This window comes from Tympanuchus pallidicinctus, unplaced genomic scaffold (assembly GCF_026119805.1).
Source record: "Tympanuchus pallidicinctus isolate F22 unplaced genomic scaffold, pur_lepc_1.0 scaffold15, whole genome shotgun sequence".
NCBI classification, from domain to species: domain Eukaryota; kingdom Metazoa; phylum Chordata; class Aves; order Galliformes; family Phasianidae; genus Tympanuchus; species Tympanuchus pallidicinctus.
The window spans coordinates 16,585,331-16,612,610 of NW_026294669.1; the positions used below are offsets into that span (position 1 = coordinate 16,585,331).

General features: G+C 38.3%; 1 protein-coding gene across 6 annotated transcripts in view; it reads right to left on the bottom strand.

The window, feature by feature from the left end:
* The window catches only part of FIGN (fidgetin, microtubule severing factor), a 100,004-nt gene that overhangs the window by 3,616 nt on the left and 69,108 nt on the right, over positions 1-27,280 (bottom strand). For 5 of the 6 annotated variants that reach the window (XM_052675419.1, XM_052675418.1, XM_052675417.1 and 2 more), the window contains one exon: positions 1-6,139. This exon is cut by the window's left edge and continues 3,616 nt beyond it. In XM_052675419.1, coding sequence (XP_052531379.1) covers positions 3,888-6,131 — 2,244 coding nt within the window. In that variant the 5' untranslated portion in view covers positions 6,132-6,139 and the 3' untranslated portion in view covers positions 1-3,887. Of the gene's footprint in view, positions 6,140-6,615; positions 16,133-27,280 lie in introns of those variants that run through there. The other variant, XM_052675415.1, reaches the window with a different exon arrangement.

Genomic DNA, 27,280 nt, shown 5'->3' on the forward strand with positions numbered 1-27,280 from the left:
ATGAACTCCTCCTTGTATTGATATTGATCCTTCAGCTTGCAGAAATATTCCTTCAATTTATTTTATTTTTGTTGCCATAGGAATTGTTAGAGAAATTACAAGAAAGAAAATGAGCTGATGTAGAATGGGACCCACACATAAAAATACTATGCAGAGCATAGGCTGACACAGCAGATGCTCTTTAACCATTCAAGGTTCCTTGAAATCCAGCAAACCACTCAAGCTTTTCTTTGGCAGCAGCCCCTGGCTTTGCCTGATAATAAAAGACAGCAGTTTTCCACCATGGAAATGTCAAAAACTAGCTAACGTTTTATCCTGACGATACCATTAAAACATATTTTGTCTCTCCTCTCAAAAACAATCCTAACCTTCGGGATCCACCCAGGTGCAGGAGGATGTCAGGATCGCGCTTCAGCCCTTCTTGAACTCTCCCCAGTGAGGAGGCTGCTGGGAGGGGTGAAGGTCTAGCAGCACGCCGACTCCTGCTCACAAGGGAGAAAAGGGGATAAATGAAGGAGAGGGGAAAACAGTGAGAAGGAGTGGGTGTGGTGGGAGGTTCAGCCAGTTCAGCCCCCTGAGGGGGGGAAATTCTGTCGAAGAAGTTAAGGCGACCAGAAAGTTTTCAAGAAGGCCTGAGGTGTTTCCTGTTAACACTACCCAACCAAATCCAACAGACACCTTTCTGAGTGGTGTCAAGGAGAGCTGCTGGTAAGGAAAGATTTGGGTAACAATCTGGTTCTGTCCTCCACTTCTTGCAGCCACTGTCATACGGGTGAAGTTTTCACCTGCTGCTGCCCCAAAGCTGAAACAAGCCCTGAAGAGCAGGAGCGTGTGTGTGTGTGTGGAACCTGCATTTTCACACCATCTCAGTTTCTGCCTGCTTGTCACTTTGGTTAACATTTGAAAAATCCATTTCCCAGAGTGACTTTTTATAGAGAACAATTTAAAGCTGGAAGCCCAAGGGACAATCTACAATTTAATTCGCTTTTTGTTTTTGCTACTGGATAAGATGATGTCAAAAAAAAAAAAAAAGAAAAAAAAGAAAAAAAATTACACTAAGGGTAGTTTTCATTTTACCAGCTGCAAAATCTGTTAGGAGTTATGGTTTTATCAGGAATGGATAAAGCAAAGGTTGGTTTATCAAAATTTGCCTGAGCTTTTCAAATAAGACCAGCTCAATGACAGATACGAAAGGCAATGTCTAAGACAGAATTTGGGTCAGCAATCAGCAATAGCGTACTTGCCAGTGTGATCAACGTGAACCTACAGCTAGTGGAGACACCAGGGTCACCCAAACATGAGGATGGTAGAATGACCAGGATGGAGAAGTAGTCTGTGGAGGTTTAGGGAAGCAAAAAGACTGGTTCATAACAAGGACCATAGACTGTAATTGCTGTTGAAAAGAAAAAGAAAAAGAAAAAGAAAAAGAAAAAGAAAAAGAAAAAGAAAAAGAAAAAGAAAAAGAAAAAGAAAAAGAAAAAAGAAAAAAGAAAAAAGAAAAAAGAAAAAAGAAAAAAGAAAAAAGAAAAAAGAAAGAAGAAAAAAGAAAAAAGAAAGAAAGCAGGTGATGTACTTAAGTCTTACTTTCTACATCCTTAATGAAAGGCACTGTTTTAAAAATGGTATTTTTATGCTTAAAACATAAAGTTTTAGATAGACAAAATGTTTGCCAGGAATCCATCTTATATTAGATTTTGGTTTATCTGCTCTGTTTTTAGCATGTTCTATCTAAATATATATATATATATATATTAAAAGAAAGATAAAGGAAAGAAGTAATCAATAGCCATAAATTTCCAGCAATATCACAAAATCCCTCATTAGCTTTCTGAATGCTAACTGTCTCCACTGATTTAACAAAACAGACAAGATCTGTACAATTTTTGAGAAGACAAACGTGATCTCGTAACAGATTGGTATCTCTCTTCTTGGGGCTTTTCAGTGCATTTATTCAATGGTTTTGAATGTACATTACTTAACAGAAACATTAAATGCCAGTGCTTTGCAACAGTTTTGTTACTGTCTCTTTAAAGTAAACAAACAAAAGAATACATTCAAAAAGCAAGGCTGTTTTGCTCACGTGATGGCAGAGGCTTGGGCAGCTGCAACATATACTGTTCCTGCTCAGAGACATTACCCAACATCAGTCAGCTGTCATGAAAAGAGTTGCACAGAAAGCATTAAAGGATAAAAAGAAAGATATGGGGGTGGGGGGAATTGAACAAAATGTCACACATGCCAGCTCATCTTTCCAGAAGGAAGACACCAGAGTATGTATATTTGGGGGAGGAAAAAGGGAGGTAAAGAGCACTAGCATGGAGAAAACTTGACTTCAGGGGAAAACCAGCAGCTCTCTGAAACTCGTTTAGCAGGTTCACATTCCTAATGCAATCTGACTTCTGTGTTGGTTTTGGTTTTTTGCCCTATTTCTTACTTTGCTTTCCAAGATAAATGTAACAAAACTGAGGTAGAAATAATGGTGGGCACACTCCAGCCTGGAAGATTTCTAATGGATGCTAAATGAAGATTGCATCACGGACAATGGAGCCGCACACACATAACAAAAACTCAACTTTACAGTTTGGAAAGGGAAATAAATGTACTTTGAGGATTCAGTTTTGCTTTATTATTTGTACTGTTTATTTGGTCACAGTCTACTGTGTTGCTATAAACATCTCTGCAACCCATAGCTCTGCCAGTGACCTACACTGATTCCACTCCCTACAGCTCCACCAAAATAACCTCAAAACCATGACCAGAGCCCCACAGTAAGCGCCAGCAGTCACAGCTTAAGGTAACTTGCCTCTAGGAGTCCTACCAAATCTTACATTTGACAGTTTCAGCTGCTAACATAAACCGATTATGTGGCTTTTTTTTTTTTTTCATCTAAGCACCTTCTAAAGACTGTATCACATAATTATCAAGGAGCAATATGCTGAAAACTCTTACAGTTTACCAACACGAAAAATTGTTCTGCTCTGATTTGATTTGACAAATTGGCAAAAGAACAGTTTCCTAACACTGCAATCCTTCTGTTTCTAATTTTAAAAACTGTAAAGCTTCAGTCATATCACACTTTAGTTTTTTTCCTGGATACATTCAAAGTAATTTTCCTTGCCATTTTCCAATTGTTGAGGTAAACATACATATTTAATATAAAGTAACATTGAAGCCTAGCCTATAACTCTCAGCAGTACATAGTGCTTTCAACACATTCCTTTGAGGTACTGTACAAATCACAATCACTTTCCTGAGTTTTTGCAGACAGAACATTAAAAGAAATGAACTGCAGAAATTAAGGTCCAGATTACCATTACCCTGTTTTACCTGTTCTTAGTTTAACACCACAGAACAGACAGGATTGAGGAATACTGTTGCTCTTAGAATAGCAAAAATCTGGTTCTCTGTCGCAACACAACCGTTCATCTCTTTAGTCCAATAATGTTTGAAGTTAAAGCTCTTTATATTAGCACATGCCACCAATGTAATTGTGAGGCAAACAAAAAATAAAGCACCACTTCAGGCACTTGACAGCAACTAAATCTCAAGAACAGCAGAATGGAATCAACACACAGGGTTCATGTCCTTCTGAAATCAACCCACTTGCACCTTGCTCCTTGGTGAGTATTGTCTGGCTTGAACAGAACTGAGCATCAACATGCGCTTTCTGTCATGTGTGGCTTTTTCAGATCAGCAGCTCTTGTTTGATGCACTTTTCCTTCAAGTCTACCCTGGCTCTTTAGAGGCAAGGTATATTGTAGTCTTCCCAGTACCCTTTGCAATTTTAACACTACTGAAAAGGGTTCTCTACCCTATGTAGCAGGTTCTGTGTGTGCCAACATTCATTACTTTTTTTTTTTTTTTTTTTTTTTTTTTTTTAAGTAGTATCACTGACTGCAACCAAACATTTTGTTCCATTCAACATATGTATCAAGCTCTTTTTGAGATATGCTAGGCTGTATCTTGCAGAAAGCATTTTCAAAGTCTTGATATGTAACTGGCCTCAACTGGCTGGGCATAATGGCTGAAAGGTCTGTGGCTGGCATGGCATGGAGTGGGCCCACCACTGCTTCCTGACACAAGTGAGCCACATCTAGTCCAGAAAAGCCTTCTGTGCGCTGGACAAGCAGTGCAACCTCCTTGTCATTGAGACAATAATTGTGCTGTGAGAGCAGTTGTACTATTATCTGGTGCCTCGCTGTGCTGTCAGGAAGTGGGATTAAAAGTCGTTTCATGAAGTACCTTCGAAGAGATTCATCAATTTCTTCCGGTTTACTTGTGGCGCAAATTACTACTATTTGGTCCTCAGCAGAAGTCAGTACAGTGTCCAGCTGCATAAGGAACTCGGTTCTCATCCGACTTACTGGACTGTGTTCTTCACTCACTTGCGAAGAAAGAAGCATATCAATGTCACTAACAAAAATCACCGAGGGTTGGCGACACCTTGCCACAAGGAAAGAGGCATGGACAATTTTTTCTCCTTCACCTAACCACTTTGTGACAAGGCCAGAGCCAGTGATTTTGAAAAATGTGGCTCCCAGCTGACTAGCTATACATCTCCCCATTAATGTTTTGCCCGTTCCCCGAGGTCCAAATAAAAGGATGCTCCGAGGTAGAGCAGTCAGTCCATTGAATGCATCTGACCTCAATACTGGCCATAAAACCTCCTCCTTAATGACGGCCTTTACTAGATCTAGGCCAGCGATGTCATTCCAGTCTACGGGAGGTCCTTGGTTGATAATCTCATTGGTAACAAGGTCAATGAGGTGTGTGTCAGTATTCTTCAGTTGCTCGTCCACAGAGTGGTTGGATGAGGTAGCTGCACGAAGTCCCGGGCCTTGCATTGGGTGAGGGAGGAGCTGCCTGTGCTCATCACCGTGCTCATTCATAACTGGGGAGGTATACTTCCCAAATGAGTCACTCGATCTTGAACCCAGTGAGTTTTTAGCAGTACTATAGGATGGGGGTGTGAGAGCCCTGCCGGACTGGCTGCTGAATTTCCTTTGCTGTTCAGAGGACATTAGCTGCTTTGTTGGCTTAAATGCTAAGGATGATGTTTCAGCACTTCTGTCAAATCCATTCCCCCTGTTTGCATTTGAAATGCTGTTGTCGGGCATTCGATACATAGGACTCTGTGTAGATCTCTGTTGGCCATAGCTGTAATTTCCATAACTGGAGTCCATTTCTCCTTGCCCTGCCATGTAGAAAGCTTTCCTTTTGAGAGAGCTGGCTGAACTGTTGGTCAGGGCAGACGGTGCGATGGGCGTCAGGCCATGGCCCTGGTAGGTGTAGCTGGGGACGGTAGTGGGGGGCAGAGGGGTTGGAGCAGGGATTCCTGACGGCAGGTAGGCCGAGGGTGGTGGGGCACCCCCAGGGCTGTACCCAGGGCCAACAGCGGTTTGAGGAGGGTAAGTGGCAGATGGGTAGCTGTAACTGGAGAGGTTCGAGGTGCCATTGTAGCCAGGGACCAGGGCTGGTGGTGGTGGTGGTGGTGGTGGGGGCTGTAAAAGCCCCGAGCTATGCAGGGGGGACGGATGAGGGGATGGAAGTGCAGGTGCTGGTTGGCCACTGTAACTGGTATGCAAGTAGGAGCCATTGTATCCTGCGGCGTATTCCTGAGATGGGAGCCCTGAATGAAGACTGGGAACAGTGTGACTTCCGCAGGTGCTGCTGGAGTAGCTAGGTTCAGCCAGATTACTGGCCACTCCGGGCGAACTCCCGATGCTGGCTGACACATCTGCGGGAGGGAGGGCCGCGCTCACGCCAGCTTTGCTGGCAGTGATGACATCTGGTACGCAATTCATGGGATACACGCTCTCTGAATTCAGCGAAGGCTGCCAGGGCTCGCTTTCATTCTTCCGTCCGTTCACCAGCCCCGAGGGAGCTTCAGTGTAATTGCTGAGAATAGGCCGTTCAGCTGGGCCCTCCAAAATACCGGAGTATTTTTCTGCATACTTTTTCAAGAGATTGGAGGCAGTCAGAGCCGAGATGTCATCATTAGCCCAGGCGTACTGGTAGGTGCGCTGCAGGTGCCCCCGGTACGCTTCCACCTTGTGGGCAGGGGACCGGGTGGTGGAGGTGATATCAAAGTGCTGTTCTGGCCACTGGGCATGCTCCGGCGTCCACTGCATCTTCAAGCCTAGGGCAGCAAGAGAAAACAAAGTTAGCAGCAAGCTCAGGCCTTTTCCAAAGCATTTTAAATGAGTTCTTGAATGGATTGCCTATAAACTTCTCATTTCAGCACTCTGAAATGTTGTACTTAACATCACAATCCTTTAAGAAACAAAATGCAGTGCCCTGATGAAGCAGCATAAACAGTCAGATTATTGGTGGGTTTTTGTTTTTGTTTTTGTTTTTTTAAATAGGCACACACGCATTTTTTTGTTAATTATGTAGGGGGTATTTGTTGGTTTAAATATATATATACACATATACACGATGCCACATTTCTTAAATTAATTAGCTAAGATTTTAGATTTTAAATACTCTGAGTACAGATTTATTTTTAACACACAAGGCATCCAACTGCTCTGTCCTCTCTCATCACTGTTTCAGTTTTATATTTTAACCAATATAAAAATACGAGACACAGCTGACAGAACACATCTAGGATACCTCTCTTATTTGGTACTGAACACCTAGTTAGCACAGTATAATGCACCCTGTGCAGAACAATATGACACAGACATAGCAGGTCATTCCATAATCCAACTCTCATCTAAAGTGGTCCACGACAGTTTCAAATCTGCTTCGTGGAGTGCAGCAAAGCAATCTCCCAGGCAGCGCTCCGTCGCTTTCATCACACAAAGCCTACAACTCGGTATGAATTACAACTGGCTCCTTTCTGCCTCTCAGTTCTGTTGTTGAGGCTCTGGAAAAAAAAACAAGCATGACTTGTCTATCGGTCTCTTTGCTTGCTCTCTCTTTTTTTCACCACCACCCCCCCTCCCCTCACAGCCTCCAGGGTACAAAGAAAGGGTTGAATTAAAAACAAGATGAAGAAAAAGAAACAAAGGTAAGTTGCTAAAAGTTCTATGGCTTACAGAACTGGCTATCAAAAAAACCACTACCAATACTAAAAAAAAAAATTAAAATTACAGGACTATCATTTTAAAGCAATTAATCTTGCAAATAATGTGATGTGCATTATTCGCTCTCCCAGTAATCCACTGCACATAGTGAGAGCAATTTACAGGCGTTAAGATAACCCCCTCCAACTCTTGCCTATGCATGGTAGGCACATTGCTGATTTTCCTACAGCTGTATCAAATAGACTTCCTTAATCTCTCTCGTATTACCAAAAGTGATTTTTGCAAACAGTCTTGTGCCCTCTGGCACAGATTCCCTGATAAGGAAGAGGCCTAGTCGAAATGAAGCATCTGTGGCACTAGCTCCCCTCTGAATTACTGCAGTCTATTTTGACAGCTCCTACCCCCTCCTGTTTTTCTCCCCAACCCCTTTAGCTCTTCATTGCCTGACTCTGGCATCTGACATGGCCAGCTTAGCCTCACTGAGCTAAACCTAACACAGCACACAGTTTGGTAACAGAATGGCATGTTTATTCTCTTCTGACTCCGTCTTCCTTGTTTGCAAAACCACTGCACCAGACACTGGAAGTTAATTAGCAGGATGATGCTGTGCTAATTGTGTTAATTTACAAGGTTTTAGTCAAAGAGAATCATTCCAGGGCTGGCACTGCTGTCATGCTTCCGACTTAATGATTAAGAAATACTGAAAACAAGGTGGGAAGAATTGCAGTAATTACACAATAAACGAATAAAGCAACAGATTCATTTGCAATTATATTTTATTGCAGTTGCACTCATTTGCATTTGGATTCTTCATTTTTATGTTTGGATTCACATATTTGCAGATCACCAGATCAGTTAAATTTAGCCCCAAAACTGCAAAGCACCTCTAATTATGCCTTGTATTTTTTTTGTACAAGTACTGCGAGCCTCAATCCACATGAGCATGCCATTGATTATTTGTGGATTTTTTTCCTGAGTGTTCTCTTTCTCTCTCATTTTTCAAACACTGACAACTTGAGAAAAACGTCTGTTAACAATTATACAGTTACCCTCTAACAGTTAATTCAGAGAAGCGTTTTTGACAAATGCAGTTTTGAGACTGAGTTTTTTGGCAGATTTATTTCTTTCATTTAGAATTAATACAATCTTTTCTGCTAATTGTTTCTGATGTTTCAACTGTTGCCTTTCGAAGGGGGTAAATGTATCATGAAATTGGGTGAAATTATAGAAATCGTGCTCATAAGGAAAAATGCTATTTTAATGAGATACCATCAAGGTCTTTCAGAAATCATACTTTGTTAAATTCAGCTGGAAATTTGAAGAACAAATCACCAAGAGCCAATTGCAAGTAATCAGTATCTAAAATTCTTCTACTGTCAAGGGATTTACTTCAAGCCTTTTAAAATGGAAAGAATATTAATGTTTTGGTAATGCAGAACTGCCTAATAGAGATGTGGATGCATTAGTCCTATCACAAACAAACAAACCAACCAAAAACTCTATCCATGTTCTCTGATTTGAGGCTTCTAAGGTTACCAAACAAGCTTCTGTTACAGACCTGAGCAAGAACTTGAGCACCTTGATGCTTCAACCAGATAGTAATGAATGGATACCATGAGAAAGACTCTTAGCAAAGAATGCACTAAAGCAGCAGTGAAACTTCAAAAAAGGAAGGCAAATCAGGCACAGATGCAGCAGACAATTTGATTGAGCTGGTACTTGTACTGTAGTTAATGAATACACCTTTGGCACATTGTCTTAACTGCTTGTAAAAGGAAGACTATTTAAAGAGGTAATACAGTAGGTCAGAGTGTAACAACATACATCATATACTACCACTTAGCAAGCTTTTCAAAATACCTTCTACAAATACTTAACAATTCCACCAATTGATCTGTTCCTTTAGAATAGATTTAAATGGGTTTTAAATAAAATAATTCTATCTCTTAGTGGGGACATCTGTTTAGATGGTTCAAAAATTTAATTCTTTGAATTGTATAAGATTAATTTATTTGCTTTGTTATAAGGCTGCAAAAGAATGTCAGAAAATCTGAACTATCCATTATAAGAGGCAGGAGGAAACCACATCAGCATTCTTCATTTGGAATAATTGGTAGATAGACCAGTAGATTCACATTGTCATGCTATCTTTGGATATGCTCACTGCACAATAATTTAAAGTTTATTTATTGATGCATATTAAATACCAATGCATTTAGCAAAGGCTGTAAAGGCAGGATTATGCATTGATTAGATAAGCTTAAGAGAACAGGACTGTTCTCATCCCATGAAACATGAGCATTTATTCCAGCACATTGCAATCATTAGTGTTATTTGGAAGCATAGGTTAATAGTTAAGCATAAGCATATTTTCTGCATTAGTATGCAGTGAAGAAATCCGTATTTACATTTTGTCCACTGGAATGGTCTTCATTCAGGAGCACAAAGAGGCATTTCCTCAATTTAATATTAATTGAAAAGGAAGCAAACTTTGTTCAGTTTAACTCCCTTTGTTAATAACTCAATAATTGTTTGACAAGAGTCAGATGTCTGATTTCAGAAAAAATAAAATAAAATAAAATAAAGTTGTAGGTTCCTTTAGTTATATAAACACACTTTCTTTTCCCCCCAAATTTCTTACTGCTTGTAGCTACTTCCCCTGTGCATTTTCAATTGTATTTTATTAGTTGCTTTTGCTTGAGCTGACATACCTTCCTACAATTCTTTTGTTAAGAATTCCAATGATGATATAAACACCTCATATCAAATAAGGGTATACTTAGAGGTTTGTTTTATTCTGATTTTTTTAGAATCACTTAAAATCTGGCATAGCCCACAGCACTGTACATAGCACATTTGCTTACTAACTCACTAAAATCCAGAACAAATGAAGGCTAAATGTATTATTATTGTTATTGTTATTATTATTATTATTATTTTGCTAACTTAAGGATCCTCTTAGATATCAACATAATTGGTCTGTGTAAACTGCATTGGTATGAGCTGTAAAAGACAAAAGGAAAGGATTCCGTTCTTTAAATAAAGGTATGTACTTATCAGAGAATTGCTTTTAAGATAAATTTAATACATTACATAGGAGAGGCACTGTAGGCTTTTTCAGCAGTATCTATTTTTCCTTGTCCCGACAGCCCTGCTACACATTTCTCCTCAATAATTCTTGCAGTTGGAACTATATGAATTACATCTAAAGTAATTACAGTCAACAATTTCATTATTCAATTACTATGAACTATGTGTTTGACTATTCGTTTTTTCCCCTTCTAATTTTGTACGCTAAGCCCGAAAATGTAAAATCTAATAAATAATACTTCATCAGCTTCACGTGCATAATTCTGTATGGCAGAAGACCACTTTCAAATTCAGACTTATGGGTAAAAACAAAACCAAAAAGAAATAATGCCAGAGTAAGGAAAATAAAAACAAGTTCGAAATCTGAATGCAAAAAGAAACAAGTAGCAGCCTACACAGCATGGATGGCCAGAGAGGTCCAATCCTGCTGGAGCCCAAGTGAGTTTGTGCATGCAAAGATCCCTCTACTCCTGCTGCCCTCGGTATTGGGTGGAACCACTCAGCCCCTCTCAGGGTTAGATCTGTTACAGAAGAAAAATAATAACATGCCACTCCTTTCAATTTGAATGGAAGGAAGCTGAAACGCTTTCTTAAAAGGCACAGAAAAGTGTAAAAATACTGGCCAGGACCAAACTGAGTGAAAACACAACAAAGGATTTGGTGCATCCCACAGACAAGTCTGAGTGGTAGGAAGCCTTCCAGCCAACTGCACATTAGCAATGCTCAGCTGTAGGCAAAGAGACTAGTATGTCAGTACACTTCTCTATCCATTCACATTTATAATAAAATAATCAAGCTAAAATTAAATCATAAACAACTTCCTGAACAGGTTGCACTGCAGTTTCAGAAACATTGAGGAATAAACCCGTACAACATGCAGCCGCTGTGCACTGGGAGATAGCAACAGGACTGCTCACCAACCTTACCAGCCAGCTACCAGAGCTTCCGTTTAGGTCAGGGACCTCCAACATTATTTCAACATACCTGAGGCAAAACAAAGCAAATCTCCTGTTATGATTTCACTGTGTCTGCCTTGTCCCTCCCTGGAGTGTCTTAGGCCCTATCTAGTACAAATCTATAGGTTCGTTAGTAAACCTGCTGAAGAAGGTTCTTTACTTCAGGCATGTGGTTGAACATGCTCTAAGCAACTGCTTAAAGCTCTATGGAAAAGAGAGAGCCCACAGCAGTGTGAATAAATGAATGAGGTATTTCTGAGAACTGCCATAGCCACTGATACAAGCACACTCCGCTCCAAGCTACCAGGCTTCTTCCTTCTAGATTTGTCAGTGGACCTGGAACTTCATTATTTTGAACTGCTTACATATTTAGCCAAAGCTGTCCCTGTCCTCTGAACTGCTACTTTCAGCTCTGCCTTCAGTTATTCAATACATTGAGTATTTACACTATGGAACATAATGATTTTAGCCTAGAGATTGCTTCTTGTGGACATGCAGATATCAAAGCTTCAAAAACAGCCATTGACTTACAAAGGTGCTTCACTGGGAACATGCCAGGACTTCCCAAATTTCAGTGAGGGCTGAAGGTGTCATTACCTTGAGTATCAGGTCCTACATCCACATTTTAACGTCCACCTTAAGCGTGGGAAATAGTTGAATGAATGAGTCATGCCATAATTGCTGTGCAAGATGTAGGACGTACAACTCCCTGAATTTACAGTAAATCTGATAATATTTTGTAAGCCTGTATACTGTCATATGTCCCATAATAATAAAAATTAATTCAAGATAAAACATTTCTTTTACACTCCATTTTTTATTAATAAGCATAATTTCAGCTATTTGAAGATAGTGCAACTGATCTCTCTTAATTGGAAACAGAAGGGATTTTGAAGAGTGGATTGAGCTAATTATGTTTTGCAGAGGAAAAAAAAAAAAAAAGAAAGAAAATGATTCCCACATTTATTTTCTAATTACTCAGTGAAGACCTCTGCTCCAGTCCATGAGGATCTCCTTTGACGTCAAAGGATTTGGTGGGAGGATGAGTCTCCAGCTGAGCTGCCCAGTTATACAGAGCCAGCTTTGGAAGCTTGCAAATGCTGCAAATGGCAACCACAAACCCAGGAAAACTGACTTGGAAAGTGCTCTCAGCATTTTTTTGTAAGGGTCTGGTCTTCCTCTTATTATACATAGCCTACGCATGCCACGTGCATCAGTGGGAGCAAGCTGTTGGCAGGGTGTTTACAATATGATTCCCATCTAGCAGGGACAGTGAAAACATTTCAATCTTAAAACACTTAAATCACGAGTAATATTGAGGATCACATACATGTCAACAGCACTTAAAAGCAGTAACAAAAATGCAAGATATTTTAGGAGAGCCTGGAACCAGTTAAGAACAAAACCCCAGACTTGGAATCTCAAACTAATATATCCCAATTATCTCATTTAAATACTGTCAAATGATTAGTCCTTTTAAATCATGCTTTCGCACCTCAGGACAGCAAATTACAATACATCTGCAGCAAATGAGTTCTCTCCTTCCAAGCCCCCTCCCTGCCATTTACATAAAGAAGTGCCTTTGATAATCACAACACCATTTCTGGCTGAACATCCTTTAGCAGATTCATCAGCTTCAAAAGCCTTATAAAACACAAATAAGGAGAATAAGCACGCAGAGGAAATCTGGGTCCAGAGATGGCACTCTTGTGTTTAGCCAGCAGAAGCAGGCTGGATCTGTCAGCCCCCCAAGTAGCAGTGGCAGGGACAGGGCACCTACAGGACCTCCCTGGATGCTGCCCACTGGAGGTAGCAGTAGCTCTGTGGCAGCAGTTCACCAGCACAAAAGCATTCTCAGTTCCACACTCCCCACATACAAGGTAACCACATTGATGCACTATCATTGTGTACTGTAAGGAAAGCCATTTATGCACATATGTATCAGAAAACTTCCACACCCACAGTTGGTTTTATTTGTGATAAACTTCAATATATCTTAAAAGATTTTACTACATCAATCTGCCCTCACTGTACTCATCTGTTGTCAACACTTTTTAAAAATAGAGAATACTCTAAGGAAGACAATAATTGCAATTAATTTTCTTTTCACATATTAAGACACTTCTTCCTAGGCTTTACATTTTTAAGCTGTTTCCTTCAAGTATCTCTGAACACTACACTGCTTTTAAACAGCCCAGCATATTTTGTTATCATCAAACAAGGAAGGTAATAAGAACCTCTAAGACAATTAATATTCAGAAGAACAGTAAATGTAAACAAAAGTAAGGATAACTGCAAATAAACAAAATCCAATTATCCACTTTTTATAGTACGTAGAACACACTTGCAATATATTTTGCGTAGTTGTAATATAGCACATAATCTGCAATTTATGTCTATGTAAACATGTGCATCAGTGCAACTACTGCAGGATAACTGTAGTTAAAATATTCAAATATTAAAATATTTACACTGTAAGATTGAGTCATAAATGAATGTAGCTATTTCACAGATATTAAAGTACATTTGCAAGAAAGGAATATTTTAGACCTCAAGCATGATTCTGCTCCCACTTAAGCACTCAGTCCAAATCTCCAGTAAAACTAGCTGAAGCTTTCAGCTAAATTATATTCTCTTTTTTAATGAACTAACTAGTAGGAGCAGTCTTTTACTTGGTTCCCTTTCCAGAATTGGAGGCAGAGGCACATTGGCTTTGAAAGAGAGTAACACACATCCTTAAAAGCAGAGCAGATACAATGCACTCCCTGCTTTGCTGTTTTTCTCATGTAATCAACTGCATCAGGTGAAACACAGAAGAACGAACTCATGTTTTAGTAAGTCAGTGAGAAGCAAAAGGAATGAGTTTCCAACATGGAACATTCACATTCTGAACTAAACTCTTCTGTCCAAAAAATTATTACCTGAAAATTCTAATTGTCAAATACTGGAATCCATCATTTTTCCTTTTCTGTTGTTATCCATGACTCAGTAATTTCCTTCTTTTAACATTTTTTTTTTTTCATTTATACTTAGAACTATGCTCTTCCTTGCTGCAAATAAAGCATTTTAAAACCCTTTTTTTCACATATCATAAATCCATTAAGACAATTTCCTTCTTACGCTCACTTCCTTTTGCCAAATGAAGATCATCAGAACATACCACAAATGTCCAGAGGGACAGCAGAGCTAATGAATATGCATGGCTTATGTCACAACAGAGCACTCCCCTTGTTCTGCAGTATCGACCTTCTCTTATGTGAGTAAATAACAGGTGAGCACTTGTGTATGAGGATAAATGGGGTTAAAACTGCCATAAAGGGACATACTTTATTTGAACAAAGTGGGTGTGCAATAAATGGAGATTTAGGTGATGCTGAATTATTTTTATGTCACAGTGTTCCAAAACGTTAGAAAATGATCTTGCTCTAAAACACAAGTTATTTGAAATATATTTCTATCCAATTAACAGCAGCAGCATTCTGTACAAATCTCCATTTATTCCACCACGTTATATCTTTCAATTTGTTTTTCAATCACCGTGATTTAAGAATATACCTACGTATGCAACGTATTTCATAGCTTTATATATACCAAGGCAAGTTTAATTCCAGAGAGTTATATAATCAGCTCTATTCTTTTTACAAATGTGAAAGCAAAGACCAGTTTCAGGAAGTTTCAAATAACTGTTGTCAGGTTTGACCCAATAAGCTCCACCAACAAGAGTGAGAAAGCAAACATGCACGGGCCACTAGCACAGTGCTCAGCCTGTAGCCAAAAACACTGCTTTCCTCTTAACGCGCTTAGTCCAGGACCCATCAGCACAGGAAAGGTATGCTTTACTGAGATTAGAGTACCTCTGCTAATGAGCTAAATGAGAACAAATACTGATTAAATGTATATATAGAAGTAATCTGATACTTGAGGGGGAAAAAAAAAAATCCTTCTTAAGATGATTCCACACACAAAGCCTGCTCAAAATTTGTTTGTTATTTATGCATTTTGCTTTTTAGCAATCTGCACATTAATTTTTAATGAAATAGTAAAGAGATGTTGCGTCTCACACTTGGATAAAAATATTCTATAGCCAGAACTGGGTGACACAGTGCATTAATTCAGTGTCCTTCACTCCTGGGACCTGCGTATAATTTAGTCCAGCCTGAAGAAAATAACTTTGATCTGAAGGCTGTGGAAAAAAGCTACATATGAAATGAGTTTTGGTGGGTTTAGTGTTGTTTCTTATATACAAGACGACACATGAAGATAAACTGCTTTCGGCCCGGGATTAGAGCAGAGCGCTCCAGAGAGCCGGCAGCCCCGCTCCCTGCCGAGCCCACACAGCCGCACGCGTTTCCTATAAGCATGCAAGGCAGCCAGCGCTGGTGTGCACAACCTTTCCAAAATGCCCTAATACCTCATATGTGAAAGGGTTGCGTTAGCAAGCCAAGTACTTATTTTGTCTTTCCATTTCAAAACAGTAAACCCAACGCACGCATTTCAGCATGACGCTGTGAAATGTGGTGTGTTACCAGAGAGAGCCACAGTTTCCTCCCCAGGCCAGGGAACACCTTGGCCATACCACCAGCACCGAGCTCATCACGCTCCAGGGAAGAGCCCTAGCCCGGCGTGCTCAGCTGACCCTGCCTTCCTTCCTGCTCCCCTGCCGCACAGCAACAAGATTAAAAGCAGGAGCATAACCAACGACCTGACATGCTGGAAACACTAAGCCCAGTTAAATCTTTTCCCAGTTAAACCTTTCAATTATTGTATTCTACAAATTCCAAAGATTCTTTCTTGCTCATTCAGTAAAATGTATCTGCACTAGCTACAGAAAAACGGAATATAGCTCTTTTTCTTTTTCTTTTTTTTTTTTTCTTTTTTTTTTTTTTGCATGATCTTTGTTTGGGACTAACAGTATTGTTTCCTGAGCATTTGGAAAGAACTCTCTAGATTGTTAAACTGACTTGACAAATTATCCAGGGAAGGGAAAGAGGAGGAGCAGGGAATTTTCTATAGACAAACACAGAAAGCTCTCTAGGTATATATATATATATATATATATATATATATATATATATACATACATTTAGATATTTTACATACACTTGAGAAAGAATGCCTCAACTGAGAAATTTAACTCTATTTATGCTGATATTTTCACCTCATTGCTGGAGAGAATGGGAGGGAAAATAAACCAGCATCTCAGGTGATCTGTTGGTTTTCCTGTCCAAAAAAGAATGAAATTCATCCTGCAACAGGAAAAGTTGAGCCAGGTCTTGAAGCACACTGTATGTCAGAGTGCACAGGCATTTCAAGGGGTAGAAGGGAATAATGCACTGCTTTTAAAAACAGAAAGAAATGTTAGAGTCTAACTGATAAAAACGTCACATTCCTTTGCAGCTATCACACAGATTCATCCCTCTCTGTAAACAGCCTTCAAGAGAACAAAAATCTAAAACCTGCAATGACGATATCAATAACTAGGCAAGCCCTGTTGATAGCTTAAGTAACAATAACTGTAGCATTTTCCTGTAATTTTGTCCACACTTTTATTGTATAGGTAGTCACCTAATGATGAAATAGTTTTAAAACTTGCTTCAGGGTACAGAAGTCAAGCTCTGCTGATTAGCATCTCAAAGCTCACTACAGCCACACATTTGTATAGCTGAATAACAGCACTTGTGTTTCTATGATGTTTAAAACAAAACAAAAGTACTATTTTATTTGATGTTTGATGATGCACACCGATGAGAGTCCTTTTAAACAATATAAAATATATCACAGCTAACTAAGAATTTCAAAGAAAAGGTAGAACGGCAACATCACGAAAAGAGCCAAAATGTTTTTGGTGTCAATACTGGATGCTAAGACTCCAAGATTCATGAGTTTGATTCCGCTGTCACTTATCTGGTTTGAAGTCAGAAGAACCACTGAATTTGATAACTTACTGTGAAGGATATAAATGTGCCCCAACTCTTCCTTTACGTTTTTATATTTAGGCACTAGCTGATTATACAAATAATGTTCACCTGCATTAGGGTTTTGTGCTGTGTTTAATAGAAAAGTAAAATATACCTAAGTACACAAGTGGTAACCTTTCATTAACATATATACAGACTGTTCTGGTATTTGCTGCACGAGCTCAATTCCTAATTCATTTCTTATGTCTAATAAGGTAACTTGAAGAAATAAGAACCTTCCTAAAGTGTGCTATCAATGGAATGGACAGAATTTTGGTTACTATCACACTAGCCCAGTGTACCACCTTAAGCAGCACCACATCTTCTATCTGCACACCTCTTTTGCTATTTCTCCAGTTATATTTTATGGCAAGATTTTAGTTATAAAACTCTCCATCCAATTTTATATCAAACAATATTATAAAATTACCTTCAAATTAATTTAGTATTAAAAAAAGCTATATGCTATCTACAGGAACTTTACGTTGGTAAATATCCATCAAATACCAGTTTAAATTCTCTTTTTTGTCATTAAAGCTTCTCTTTTCTTACAGAAGGTGCAAGGAACATATAGCAATCACTTAAAGAAAGCTGAACATTAATAGAGATATATACACAAGGCAGCAAAAACAAAATTGAGAAACTAGAAAATCTTTACTGAGACATTTGCTACTAGAAATTACTCTTGGTTTGTATTGTAAAAAAAATAAAAAATAAAAATAAAAATAAATGGTTTGAATTATGATGTACTGTGAAAGCTGCAAGAGTTTTGTGATTGCAAGTGAAAGATTTACAGATATAACAATTGAAAGGTGGATTCCACTAATCAGAGGAATGCATAACCTCTGCAAAGCAGGTAGGAGTGAATCATTTTTAATTTTCTCTCTTACTTATGGCTTTATATTCTTACACAAGGGAAGCAGAGGAAACCTAAATATGACCCTATTTAGATATATTAACTCAAAAGCCTTTGTAGAATTCTTAAGCAAACAGGATTGTGCCTCCAATGCTGCCCATCTAGTTTTGCAATGCATTAAATTGGACGGCTACTTGGACAGTTCTCTATTCATTACTGAACTGTGGAAAGGAAACACAGAGGTGGCATTTTCCTTTTCAACCATGTAATGCCTTGTAGCCAGATTCCAAAGCATCAAGGAGAGATTCTTTTTCTTTCTTTCTTTTTCTTTTTTCTTCTTTTTTTTTTTTTTGCCAGACAAGCTGTCGTAATTGAAATGAAGTCTAATCAGACTCATTACTGTTTTCAGCAATTTGCACCACCAAAGATGCTTATTAGGTAACAGTGTTTAATAAACCGCTCTTTAGAAAACTACCAGTAATGAGCTCTTAACAGCCAATCTTTAGCGTGAATGTAATGTGAAAAGTGTTCCTAGCGCTGAATAGATTTTCACATTTAGTAGTGTCATAATTAAGCTGTAGAAATGGGTAGCTGTGATCAGAGATTTACTGCCGTACAGTATTTTTTTTCTGAAAATTTATTTGAAGATACTTGGGATTCAATAACATTTCCAAAGCAAATTTTAAAATTGCACAAAAGACTGTTAGACTGGCTTAGCTCTGTAAATGAGAGCTTATTTGGGGAATGCATAGAGAACTGTAAATCAGGTATCATCCACCAGACACGCATGAAGTTAATTCCACCTAGCTTTTTTTGACTGCTCTTCCATCACCTAACAATTTCCAGTCATTAATATACAAATAATAAATGTTGTTGTCATCAGCTGAATAATAATGAACAAAAATGGCCATTAAAAGAGGTACTTGAAGAAACACTTGTCAGTTCTCCTTCCCCAGTAACAGTTGAAAATGCTTGAGAAAAAAAAAAAAAAAGGAACAAACTGCTTGGATTCAAAATAAAATTAGGTATGCATAATATCATATATTGCAGATTTTATATTGACGCACGTATGCATATACAACTAATGCTGCTTTTCCTACATATTTCAGATACTATTAACTCCTAGTACGTATTTAATACCAATAAAAACCCAAGCTCATAATGTAAAAAACACCACAGATCTGAACATGCAGCATTGTAAAATATATTATTCAAAAAACACAGACATCTGCAAGAGATAAGTTTTCATCAATAGGAAGTTCAATTTAACTAGATGTATACTTCACTGCACTAGTCATATCAATACTAGTATCTAACAAATGCTGAAAGAGGCAAAAAAGAAAATAAACTGCATACATAAGCTCCTGCTAATTAAATACCCAGAGTGAATCCTGAGGAACAGCTACGTTCTTCACTAGATTGATTTGGGCCTGACACAATATTTAAAGTTATCAATAAGAAATAACCAAGACCACTTTTTTGTTTCTCACTAGGAGAAACACATAGGGATGTAAATGTTGTTGTGCTTACTAGAGATTCTGTCAGAGAAGCTTTGTCGGCGGCCAAGACTTTGGAAGGAAGTGCATAAAGATGAGCAATCAATAATGAAACCACCGACAAAATGATGCAGACCTTAATTCTCTTGAACTGAGATTTTCTATCAGAATTCCATGATAAGAGGCTAAGAACAACTCCTTTACTGAATGAGCGCTCTTACTACATCTTTTATATACCCTAGACCCAAACTTCACTAGTCCTAAATGCAGCCTATAAGCCTCTGTATCTGTTTGCAGCTTTCTGAATCAATAGGACTATAAGAAGTGAGACTACCAAATTAATGCCAGTTTCATTTGATTTTGTGGTATGCACTCCTTTGCACTACAAAGTGTAAAAAGGAAAGGAAAAAAAAAACAAACCCAGAACTCATTCCCAGATGGGTTTTTGTAGCTTTCAGATCAAAATATCTTCCAGTTTCTTAAGTCTGAACTGCATTTGTACTCAGATCTAACATTTTTAGTGCCGCTGCGCAATTCCAAACCTCGCACCTTTAAGTCAAACTCTTCTCTCTGCTCACTGCAAAAGAAAATAAAGTAACAGACTCCACAGCTGCTTTGGACTACCTGCTCTTCTACTTCTGAATAATGCATTAAACTTCCATCATTTGTGAGCGACAATCTGATGCTTTAAGATACAAGATACGCATTCTGTACTGTTGATTTTACTAAGCACAAATGCTCCGAAATATCAATTCCTCATCAATAAGTCCTTCAATACCTTGCAATATTTTTAGTAATTTAAAAACTAAGGTTGACAGCAGTATAGCATCTGCAGGAGGCATCATTATAAAACTACAGTTAGCATCTTTTCTTATTTCTAACATAAAACTAGGAGAGTGGCAGCCGTTAGCGTCCTTCTGCATCTGAGCACTGTCACAAAATAAATAAATAAATAAAAATCACTTTTCAGCCTCAGATTTATCAGTATTTTATCAAGCCTACAAAACACTAGTCTGTTCAACTAAGATGCTGACTCCAAGCAACACCTGGCTTTCTACAAAAATCGAGAATCCTCCTCCTGGTATCTGTGGCCCTGCTTATCCTGATCTCCAAAGCCTCCTCTAAGAGATTCTTACAGGACTTTCCACAGAAGAATCGGGACCTACCAACTTTTACTTATTACACTACTTACACATTGCTATCCTGCAATGGAGTGGCACATCAACAAGGGGTATATACTAGCATAAGAAATTTCATAATAAGAATTTCATAGAAAGTAAAGGAAGCAGATGAAATTACAAGAGCAGGTTAAACTCTGTAGTCAGAACTTGCCCACAAACACTGTGAATCAGTGAGAAGAAGCAATAGGATCCTAAAAAAAGGACAGCAAAAGAACGTGCTGATGCCACCTCTGTGGCACCAGAGGGCAAGAAGTGTCCGTGGAGGCACACCAGGCAGGAGAGGACAGATCCAGAGGCAATGTCTGCTGCCACTGAAGCCTCAGGTGAGCCCTGGAGTGGCTTGTCTCAGGACAGCTTTATCAAAACACAGCATAAATAGCAGAAACTGGAGCTCACATGAAACCCACTGCGGTCTTACAGCAGCAGAGACATTATTCTGTTCTCCATCAGTGAAATTCCAATATCACAGCCCAACTTCTCCCAGGCAGGACCCAGCATCAATCACAGTCTGCCCTTCAACAAAAGGTACCATAAACAATCCATGGGGTGCCTTTGAGTATACCACATATTTCTTTGTTCTCTTGTTCACAGCAATAGTATTCAGATTTTTTTTTTTTATTATTATTTTATTTTTTTCAGAGTAGAGAGTGGTTTGGATGGAATACCATATAAAGTTGTCTCACTGGAGTGTTCTGCACTACTTTTTTGGTGGCATTAAAAAAAAATAAATAAAAATCCACATTAATTGTTCAAAAGAGAAGCAAGCACTTGTCCAACTCTTCCACACAAACTGCTTCTGCAGACTGCTGAGGTTATGTGCTATTATGGCATATTTACAAAGCAACACAACAGATGAGGTTCAGTAGATCAGAACATTTGTCCAACATATCTGGAATTCTTTGTATTACGGCAGGTATTATTCCTCACTCTTGATGGGCTTAAAAACACAGAATCACCTGATAGGTCCTTCTCTAAAGGTAGAGCAGTCTAGTACACAGCCTCCCTGATTAGAATTGGTTATGGAAATATGAAAGAGGTAAAATGAAGAACACCATGTCCTATAAAATTCATTGTGCCTGGGGGTGCAGAGAGTTAATAAATAAAATGCATGTGCAAGTGAGGAAAATACTTCTTGGCTTTGGAGGGACCTGGGTGAGTGTATTGGAATGCACCAGCATTTGACTTATACTTTATTTCTCATAGAATCTGTTTTCTGCTTTTCCTCTACATAACTATCTACTTATTTTAACATAACTCTGTATTTTTGTCATTATACAATCAAGTTCTAATAAAAACCATAATGCAAACAGCCACTTGTGTAATGAAAAACAACACAGGGTTGAAGGGGGACTCCTGCCTGATCTCAGCAGCAGATTATCTTATGCCTCGCAGCACGAGATAGAAAATATGTTCCTCGCTATTACAGTTTTGATTCTGTATTTGTGTTTTATTTGGATTTTTAAAGAGCCACAATATAAATCTTTAATTTAGAGATTATAAATATATATGTATGTATAACTGCACATATGTATCTGTTTCCCCTCCCAGAGCAGGGATGACGTTTATATTTCTAGTGATGGCATAGTGACTAGCTTGGAAACTTGCTGACAGAAGAACACAACCAGAAAAAAACCAAACACATTTTAGGCTACCCCAATGCAGATCGATTGCAATCCCAAATATATGTTTTTCAGACATTCCAAGCATTTCTCAGCAACCCCCTTGCTGCATTGCAGCATACTGAGGGATTATTTCTGCATAGAGGACACCACAGTCTTATTCATAAAAATGTTAAAAAAAAAAAAAACAACCAGCTAATTGCTTTTTATACTCCATAAAAGTTAGAAGTTTATTCACCGGCAGCAGGCCAGGAGAGTTCCTCCAACAGACACAGATTTCTCAGCTGCATATTTTCTTCTGTACCTGACATACACGATCTTCTCCCCTTCCCCTCCCCCAGTTCATCACATGCATTTCTGCAACTGTCCTTTACCTCAAAGTTAAAGCTGTGCCAAATCAAGAGCAGTAGCACTAAGGGGTGGCCAGAAAATAGGACAGCAGAGAGTTTTGAAGTTAACAGAGGAGCATCCTGTTCCTACCACCTATCAATCATGTTTCTGGTTTCTTCAGTACAGAGAAGGCCACGTTGCACAGCTGCCTCTCTCACCTTAGGGACTTAACTCTAGAGATACAGCACAGTCCTCGAAGAAGCAAAGCCCCAAAGGCCTGTGGGATTCATGTGGAGAGGTCCCAGCCCAACCCATCAGTCCAGCCACCAGTGAAAACTTAATGCATCAGCACCAGTACATGGGTTAGTTGGTCTGCAGCCATGCCTCGCACTGAGAATGAAAAGCAGAAAGTAGGAACAAGGAAACCACACTTAAGAAGACTTCAGAATCTTAAGTCCAAAAAAGGCAAGAAAAAGAGGAAGAACCTTCCAACTCTAATCTTTGTTACATACTCTGTAAGACTAAGGCAGGCTTTAAATTTGTCCATGGCCTTATTTAACATTTTGGTTATTTATTTATTTATTAATTTTTGCATTACTTTCATCAGACATATTGTGACACCAAGACTTTGTGCCACCTTTTCAAATATACATCCAAAACATTTTCCATAATTTTCTATATGTGATTTAATGAAAAATACCTAGGGCTATATCCACGTCTTGTTCATTCTTTGTATTAAGCACAAAGCTTGCCATGACTGAACTAAAAGGTACTTGATAACAAATGGTTAGAGGGCACAGACTGATATTTAAGAGGTAAGGTTGCACCAAGGTAGCTTTGATGGGCCATTTTATATTGAGGATAACCAGAAATGACATTTCTTAAAAAGGTCTGTATTGCTAAAGAGAAGGAATGCCCTAAATGCATCAATGAAAACTGCTGCTGAGCATGACTGCTTTTTTTAATATTCTGACTTTTTTCAAAGGTAAGACAGTCATGCTACAAATGTTTTTTCAATAAATCTCAGGCGAGTACTGGCACTTCCAAGACCAGTTGCACAGCATACTCTTAAAATGATTAAACTGTCTCTCACAGCACTTTAAATGATAGACTGCCCAGAAAAAGCACCAGTGCCCCACAAATTAGGAATTGTAGCAGTAGTTGATAAGCTAGAATGAGCTCTGGGCTGTTTTAGGACACACCCCCCCCTCATTACTGGGCTGCCCCTCTTGGAAAATCCTTCCCCTCCCGTAAGGTCATTCAACTAGATTAAAATATCTCCCTGTAATGTTACCTCTTTATAACACTTCACACACTAAGTACAGAAATACTAGTTACTGGATGAACAACGATCCTCTTTACACACAGCATAAAGATACCACCTATGTGATTTAGTTGAAAAAGAAAATTTAATCTATATTTCTGACCGAGCTTTATCAAAAGCCACAAGTTGCTATGACAGAGAATTTAAATCGTTTGGATGATTCCCCTGCTCTCTTCCTCAGGTTGTTATTAATGTCTATAATTTAGGCCTCTGTGTTGCTAATATGCATGTGCCTCTCTCCAGTCATATGAATAAAGCTGCATAATTAGGCACTGGTGTAATTTGTAGCCTCCAACTCATTCTCCCACTTCCCTTTCCCGATGTTCCTCAAAGAGGCTGTGATTTATGTTGGCGGCAGATCGTGACACCGTTACTCACAGAAGTACTCTCTGCCTGCAATTTCCTGGAAATTACTGACAAAAATTAAATCCCTCAGCAAGTCAGAGCAGCACCATGATGGTGATAAGATGGCACCAAGCCCCTGCTATACGCACTCCATTGCTGGTGACCAAATGGTTAACCATGCTTGTCCTTTCATCCTCAAACCTGACAGGGTCTTCTTCAAATTCCTTTAACAGAACCTCCATTTGACAATCTTTAAACGTGCCCTGATGTGTTCCCCAGGTTCATCCCTATTAACAGGAAATGAAACTGAAATAAAGAGGCAGTCTTCATGTTGACTGCAGGCATTTCAGATTTCATGGCAGCCTGCATCTTCCCAGTGCCTTTCACATGGAAAAGATAATGTGTGTGAAGAAAAACAAAATTGTAGGTTTAGTAATGTCAAAATCTGATTTATGCCAAAATAGAGATGTCAGCAATAGCAGAATAAGTGACAAGTGTTAAATTACCCAAAGAAGTAAATTCTGTAATTATTTACCTCTCTGGCACATGATCCTTAACAACCTCCAGACCTAAAAGGAACAGCAGGAATCACGCGCATTTTTAAATTCAGCTTTTCTCCTTATTTTTGAGAAATGACTTTTTACCCTGATTTTTTTTTTTTTTTTTTTTTAATACAACAAAGTGCCACCAACAGCATTTCAAATAAAACATCAGCATCGAGCTCCATAGAGAATATGCTGGGAGCTGACTGTACAGTCATCTGCAAATGGACAACTTTAATTCAATTCCTGGCACCACTGGCCACGCTGAGAATCCTTCTATCTCCTCACACCAGGGGTTTGCTCTTTTAAGCATTGCTCCCTGAAGGGAAGGAAAAACTAGAGAAAGAGGATTTCCAATGACCCTGCACAGATGAATGAATGTGTCAATGGTGAATATTGGTTCAGCTTTGAAATAGGGAATCCTGCAGTGGTTTCTCTGCTTCATCCCCACTAGTGAGTTCCACTGTGGACTTCAATGTGTAAGAAGCCTTTAGGGGACAAATAATAAATGGAAAAAGGGGTGAAAAAAATCAATAAAATGGTTTAAGAGTAATAGAAAGGCATTTCTCTAACTATAACCTTTAAATGATTTCTAAGATAATTTTCTCAGACGTGCATCTCTTTTGGCTGATATATTTTTCTACAGAAATAGCTATTAAAAAAAAAAAAAAAAAAAAAAAAAAAAAAGCTTAAGTAAAGAAGGATTCTCTACCAGGTAGCCAACATTTAATGCTAGTGTACCCTTTCAGTGCCTACTTAATTCTGCTAGGTTTCCATTTTTGTTTACCTGTTTGTTTCTGGTGTAAAAGGCAAAAGGAAAAAGAGTTGTGAAACTGTAAAAGCGTTCTGTGTTTCAGTGAGAGCTTATTCTTCCATTTATGACTGATTTCACAGCAGTACTGGTAAAATGCACAAACCAAACATGGAAAGATGCCTCTTCCTGTCTGCATAACTCTTCCATAATTCAAGTAAACACACAAACATTTGCCCAAGCGGTAGTAAATTATGCATTTACTTCTACAAGCTTTTGCATTCATTTTCATTCAGCTATCTATCAATCAACCTCACCATGACACAATATAATTTCCTAATCATGCCAATATTCACGCTTTTATCTCGTTTTAAATCCAAATAACATATATTTCAGTAAGACGTAAGTCTAATTATTTAAACATGATGTAGAATAACATTTCTCTAAGGCCAATTCTTTTATGAGTTTCAGCTCCTTAAAATTGCCATATAATTTAATCTATAAAGCAAAATTTATATAAAAGAATAACACAAGCTTCCGCTCAAGAAAACTGAATTGTTAAATTCCCACTGCATGCTGTATTTTCCCTCCCACATGTCTATAATAGTTTTCTTATCTGTTACTAAGAGCAAAACTAATATATTCATCAAACAAAGTGAAACATACTGTTTCTCAGCCTGTTAAAAACCACAGAATAGCAATTGCATCTTTTTTCTCTTTCATGTAATAACTGAAGCGGCGTAGGAAAAAAAAGTTACAAATAGCATCTCCGCACAGGTTTCTATACCTATGAAAAAGAGCATTGGCATTGTCAACAGCTTTTAATGCCTAAATGTATGCACTTCAAATGTAGCAATTTCATGCAAATTAAACATTCTTGTTATATAATTGCTACCAAAATATTTACATCTATACAACGCCAGTGTTGCCGAGAATACAAAACAAAGTCTAGTAAAGATCTAGTGGACATAAGCTGGACAACTGCAGTCATTAATACAGCTGCTAAATATTTTTGGATACTCAGAGGCATTAGCTATATATTTCATAGATATCAGAAGATATGATCCTATTTCAACCAAGAAAGAATTTGGGTAATCGGATTTACATAGCCTACAGCATTTGCTAAGGACACTGGGATTTGTCTCTTTTTAAACAGTTGAGATGTTAATGTTCTTTTAAGAGTATTTTTTAAATACTGACATCTTCACGAAGAGCTGTGCTGATTTCCAATTATGTAAAAATTAATTTGTTTAATCAAGCTACAAGAAGGACAAGAAGTTGAACTGGAAAAATTCCATCACATTAAGTAAAGGATTATTACTCACAAGAAATATTTTCAATGTCAGACAGACTTGCAGCCACAAACTAACTACACATCTTGCAGAGAGCTTTGTTATTTTCTCTCTTGTCTAAGTTTCCAAAGTCCTCCAAAAACAACATCAAAAGGAACTCTAAACAGTATTGATTGGTTTCTTAATTTCATTTGAGCTCAGTCAAAGAAATTTTCAAGAATAAGACCTCAAAAAAATAGAGTTACCTTTAATAAATGTACATTTCATATTAAATGGTATGTGTACTGGCAAAGGGAAGGAGTTTCCTGAAAAGTTACTCAGCCTACTCTGATCTCTGGATTGTCTAATACAGAAGGATGTCAGTTCATCTGGCCCAGTCTCAGCGATAGGATAATGAATGTCTTTCAAAAGACATTTGCAAACTTGTAGGAAAAAAGAAGAAAAAAAGTATTATTGTTTTTATGTTAGTATAATGCATGAAATCCTTTCCTTTTAGTATTCATGATCATT